Below are 6,118 nucleotides of genomic sequence, written 5' to 3'. Positions count from 1 at the left end.
TCCACGTTTTTCTTCACCGGCTTATCTTTCTCATCGTCTTGCCCAGCCGTCGATCTGTAATCCACAGCGTCGACCGTGATCTCTACAGCTCCTTCTTCGTTTACTCGTTCCGTACCCTACTTTCATAAATATAAACACCAAGATAAAGTTACTAACTAGTTAATTAATTAAAATTATGGTAATATAAATTTGGAGGAAATTTGTTGTATTGCAAATATATATATACCTTTGATGTGTTCATCTTTCTTCAAGTCTTCAACTATGGATGTCTTTATAATTTGAAAGAAACAATCAAACAATGTGTTTATATTTGTAGATATGTATGCCGGTTTTTATAGTGCTTTTGTGGATAAATATATATATATATGCATCATATAAGATAAAATCTTATTTATTTGTCTTTTTGGTGACACGTTTTAGACTAAGGTGGCTGACGGTGAATTTCTTTAAGCTTTAATGTGATATAGGTATCCTTTATCTTAAATTATACTCGTATTACTCTTTAATAAATCAATTTTTCAATTATAAAAAGAATAAAGTAAACGGGCCACCATATGTCGATAGCATAGCTTAGACCTTGGTCGACTTGTGGTCACGTGGCAATAAGACAACCACTTCACTATTTTACTATTTTATATTTTGTTTATTTTATGCGTCGACTGAAGATAAACAATTCGAATGATAAATGTTAGACTACTCTTGATTTTTAACCCACTTTTCTCAATCGTTTAATTATATGTCAAACAAATTCCCCAACCACGCCAAGTCACATACATATAAAAAAGTTGGCATTATATCTAAAAAAAATAATAATTTATTCTTTTAAAAAATTAGCCTAATAATCTTTTGAGATTTGTTAGCGACAGCCCATAGGGTTGTCAGTAAAAACTAATTTGGTGCATTAAAATTTGTACCCTGTTGTTAGGAAAATCAGGGGGCGATTTTTAATATATAATGTACAAGTTTTTAAGCATGTAATAAGTTGTTAATGACAACCCTATGGGCTGTCATTATTATTCTCCTAATCTTTTTAATAGTTTTAGATGGTGGTATGTAGATACCACTAATTTTCTTTTTTAATTAGCCTAATAATTTTTTTAATACCTTTAGATGGTGATATGTGAATAACACTAATTCTCTTTCTTAATATCATCTCCTGATTTTTCTACATACATGTCTTCATCTAAAAGTTAAAAGGATTTTTTGACTATTATATTAAGAGATTAATCATTTCCCGCTATTGAAAAAGAATAAAAAAGTAAATGATCTTCGTCTTTATATACACTAAAACACAACTGACCTAGCTTACAAACTAATTGATGTGTCATATTTTATACCATTTCTCACGTGATTTTAGGACCAATTATTCGTCATTTTGATAGTTTTATATCATACTTTCGATGCTTTGAAGGTGTGTTAAGTGTTTTCAGGTTGGAAATTGATTAGACGAATGAATTGGTCGATTTTGATGAGTTATGGAAGAAATGGGAGAAGAATTCGGGTGAAATCAAGCGAAAGACGAAGAAAACGAAATCTGGAAGTTGTAACTGCCGTTACTAGAGTAACGGCCGTTATAGAGGTGGTTTGTGGTTTCTCATGTAACTGGCAGTTAGTAATGTAACAGCCGTTAAAAATTAACTAGCGAGTAACGGCCGTTACTGGGGTAACACCCGTTAGTGATCTAGTACAAGGGTAACGGCAGTTAGCCCACTAACGGCCGTTGCACGCGTATTTTGTATAAAGGTTCAGTTAGGGTTCTGCACATGGGACGAATCTTTGGCATAATTTTTATAGTTTTCTCATAGTTTTAAAAGCTTGGGAGCAAACAAGTGGTTAGGGTTTCACATATTTTCAGCTTTGGATTGTAATCATTATTGCTACCGGATTATCTTCATTCATTTGGTATAATATGATTTCTTCTCTATTTGTTTGTTCTTGTGTTTTTAATATGAGTAGCTAAATCCTTAGCACCCGCTTGGGTAGTAAGCATGTCAAAGGGTCGAATTAATGTTGCTTGTGAATGTTGAACAAGGTTTGTATGTTTAATCGAAGATCCACATTTATTTGGATTTAAATATTGTTTTCAACTTTTATATTAATTGATTGATAAATGTAATTAGAAGTTCGGGAGAAATCTATGTCATTGTCAATTGATTTATGAAATGGTTAATCGATCTATAATTAACCTAAAATCGTTGGAGTTCGGGAGAAATCAACGATAAAGATTTTAAACAATTAAATTCATTTCGAGTGTGTAAACGCTTATGATAGAGGGATCTGATTAAGCGAATAAGCAGTTCGGGAGAAAGCTTTCAAAAGATTAAATCATAAAATCAACTCAGGTATTTAATGCTTAACTGTTTAGAGTAGAAATTATGTGCGGGAGCAATAATTATGTTTTGAGCAGTTAAAGTTTCAAGTATAACGGGAGTTCATCTTGTCTACATTTTGAGTTGTTCAACAAATGCAAGTAACATTTAGACCCGATGATTGGCATGTGAGCTGATCCAAGTAGGTGTTCCTTTTAAATTTGTGTTAAGATTCAACCAATCAAATACTCTTTTGCGATTAATCCTACGGGATTATTGACTTTCTTTACTAACTTTTGCAACGTGACAATTCGGTCACAAAACCCCCGTTTTAATCTAAATCATTTTATTGTAACAATTGCTTATCAAGTCCTTGTGTTCGACCTTGGTTTACCAAGTCAACTATATTGCATATGAACGGGTACACTGCCCGCAAGTGTGTAGTAGTCAGTAACTAGGTATTTCGTGTTCATAAATTTAAGACTAGAAAATAGACATCAAGTTTTTGGCGCCGCTGCCGGGGACTTAGTTTAAGTAGTTGTTCAGTTTTGTGATTCAATCCTTCCTTGCATTCATTTGTGAGGAAGTTATTTGTTTTTAATAGATAGATTTATTTTTGTTTTAGTTTTATTCTGTTAGTTTCTGGTGCAGTTAACGGTATTTCTTGTGGTGAGTGTGCAGGTGCTTTGTAGTTGATGAACACAAGAGCCTCTGGTAGACCTTTGCTTAGTCCTCAATCTAATCCAGGGAAAGCCAGACGACGCTTACTTAGATCAAACAACACGGAGCCCTCAAGCACTGAAAACATAGATTCAAACACCGAAAACCGTGATCATCCGGACGTAGATTTGGATCAATATTACTCAAAGAAAGGTTCAACGTCCGAGGTGCACTTAAGTCCTAAATTCTCCGAAGGTAGTGGGTTGTTCAAAACTGGTGATAGCTCAGAGGAAGAAGATAATCGGGATAAAACTCATCAACCGGAGTTAACCGAGATTCCTAGAGAAAATCTTCAAGCAACTCAACCAGTTAGAGCTGGGAGAATGGGTGATCAAGAACCGGTAAACCCCAATAACCGTCTTTACGGTGACCGTAGGAGAAATGTCCCCACCAATAGGGGCACTCCTATTCGCCTTCCAACCACCGGAGTAAACTTTTCGCTTAAAGGAAGTCATTTGAAAAGTGTGGAGGAAGAGAAGTTTGATGGGGTAACTAATAATGATCCGTATGGGCATTTAGAGAGGTTCGAGAAGATTTGTAGGTTTTATCACTATGGCGCGAACCAAGATAATAATGTGAAGCTTGAGCTTTTTCCACTTACTTTATGTGGAGGAGCTAAGGCATGGTTAAAGGAGCAACCAGATGATCTGTATTCAACTTGGGATGAGCTTCGTGTTAGGTTTATTGATGAGTTCTATTCTATAAGGACTCAGAGACAGTTGGAGAATAAGATCCGATCATTCACTCAAGATCTAGGGGAAGATGTAGTAGATGCCTGGAAACGATATAAGGAGATGATCAGGAATTGCCCAGGAAACAACCTTAACACAGAAGCAGTGGTTGAGATCTTCTATGATGGTTTGCTAAAGAGAACTCGAAGGGAATTAGCTGGGGCATTTGGAGGTAGTTTGAACAATGTGACTCCGGCTGAAGGGTACAAAATCTTAGATGATATGGCCAAGGAGTTCTCTGATCGCGATGAGCTTGTAAGCAAGAGAACTAGTGGTAAGACTGTGGCGAAGGTGGAGAGTGGTGAAGAATCGAGCTTGGTTGTTGAAGTCAAAGCCCTCACAAAGCAGATGAACGAGAGGTTTGACAACCAAGATGTGAGATTCAAAAGCATTGAAAGGGATGTTAAGGTGATTGCTGATGGGTGTGACTACTGTGGGGACATGCATTACTCGGAGGATTGCCCGGATAAACCGGCACAAGAAGTTAACTATGTCCAGAATCAGCAAGGGAACTTCAATCAGGGTACCGGTTATCAAAATCGGTCATCAGGTACTTCTTTTCCTTAATTCAATTTTAATGCTAATAATTCTGGTTTTAGTGGAAGCAGGTTTAGCAGGTTCAACAGTCAGCAGAATGCGAATGCTGAATTGAGAGATATCATGAAGGATTTGGTAGGTGCTCAGAAAGCTACCAATGAGAAGATGGCCTCTCAATGGGATGCTATGACTACTAGGTTGGATGGATTGGCAAATAAGCTTGAGCAAAGTTCGAAGAGTACTCAAGCAACGTTTCAGGATATCAAGGCTAAGCTTGAAAGGCTAGGAACATCAAATAGGCAGCCCGGTACATTACCGAGCAATACTCAGCAGAATCCTAAGCCTTAGCAAAATAGCCAAGGATCAGGAGCCAAGTATAGCCACCCGAACGCTAGAAACGACCAAGTCAACGCGATCACAACAAGAGCAGGTAACATTTATAATTCTGCAAACCCATTGCCTAATGAGGTTACTCCTCTTGTGCAGGTTGAAGCCGATGAAACCGTTGATGATGAGATTGAGATGGAATCGGAACCAGTCGTGAAGACACCGGCCGTTCCATCCAAGACTGCTGAGAAGACTCCTGTTGAGAAACCACCGGTTAAACCGTATCAGCCAAAGATACCTTTTCCTCAACGATTAAGGAAAGCAAAGATCAAGGAAAATTGTAAAAAGTTTGTTGATTTGATTCAAAATGTTAACATAACTGTTCCTTTAGTTGATCTTCTTGCAGGTATGCCAAATTATGCAAAGTTTCTCAAAGATCTTGTTTCGGATAGAAAGAAGTTAGAAGAGGCAAAGACAACTGTACTGAGTGCCGAGGTGTCAGCTATCATCAAGAATGAGATTCCTCCTAAGTTAGAAGACCCAGGGAGTTTTCTTATCTCTTGTGCTTTTGGTGCTGTATTGTATAAGGCGTTAGCCGATTTAGGGGCTAGCATAAATTTAATGCCTTATTCTGTGTACAAAAGATTGTCTTTAGGTGATTTGACCCCTACCTGCATGAGCATTAGGCTGGCGGATCGTTCATTCCAATATCCCATGGAGATAGCGGAAAATTTGCAAATTAGGGTAGGTCACATGATATTCCCGGTAGATTTTGTTGTTCTTGAAATGGAGGCGGATATTAATGTCCCTCTAATTCTTGGCCGACCATTCCTCATGACCGCGGATGCTATCATCCGTGTTAAAGCTAAGGAGATTTCCTTAGGGGTTGGCGATGACCGGGTTGTTTTTAATATTGATAGAGCTCTTAAGCATCCTTACTCATGTGATGAATCTTGTTTCAGGATTGATGTAGTCGAGGAGGAGATGTTTTGGAAAAGGAGCTCATGGATTTTTTGGACATGGAGGGAGATGAAGCATTTCTAGCTTGTAGTGAAGAAGAACAAGAAATGGTTGGTGAAATGGTGCAGGAGATCATGGCGTCGAGTGTTGATGAAACGGCACCGGAAGATGAAACATTTGAAGAAATCACCGTTAATGATAGAAGACGAGTGCTAACTTTGGTAGAGAATCCTCCTACCGATTTAGAACTCAAGCCACTTCCGGACCATCTAGAGTATGCTTATCTTGAAGGTACATCTTTCTTGCCCGTTGTCATTTCCTCCTCACTTTTGGAGGATGAAAAATCCAGACTTATGACCGTCCTAAAGGCCCATAAAAAGGCCTTTGCATGGAAAATTTCCGATATTCCGAGTATAAGTCCAGAATTTTGTAAGCACACCATAATTTTTATTGATGATTTTAAACCGGTTGTGCAAAGACAACGTAGATTGAACCCGAACATGAAAGACGTGGTAAAAAAGGAGATAATGAAAT

The 6,118-nt window shown here is 37.7% G+C and overlaps 1 protein-coding gene across 1 annotated transcript; it reads left to right on the top strand.

The window, feature by feature from the left end:
- The first annotated feature begins 3,982 nt into the window (after positions 1-3,982).
- On the top strand, positions 3,983-5,592 carry LOC122608894. Its single transcript, XM_043781967.1, has 4 exons — positions 3,983-4,078; positions 4,784-4,971; positions 5,077-5,524; positions 5,587-5,592. The coding sequence occupies exons 1-4, from the start codon at positions 3,983-3,985 to the stop codon at positions 5,590-5,592; spliced, it is 738 nt and encodes a 245-aa protein (XP_043637902.1).
- Positions 5,593-6,118: the final 526 nt, after the last annotated feature.

Source organism: Erigeron canadensis, chromosome 7 (assembly GCF_010389155.1).
Source record: "Erigeron canadensis isolate Cc75 chromosome 7, C_canadensis_v1, whole genome shotgun sequence".
NCBI classification, from domain to species: domain Eukaryota; kingdom Viridiplantae; phylum Streptophyta; class Magnoliopsida; order Asterales; family Asteraceae; genus Erigeron; species Erigeron canadensis.
Note: the sequence above shows the minus strand (reverse complement) of the source record. Positions and strands in the feature narration are given on the sequence as shown.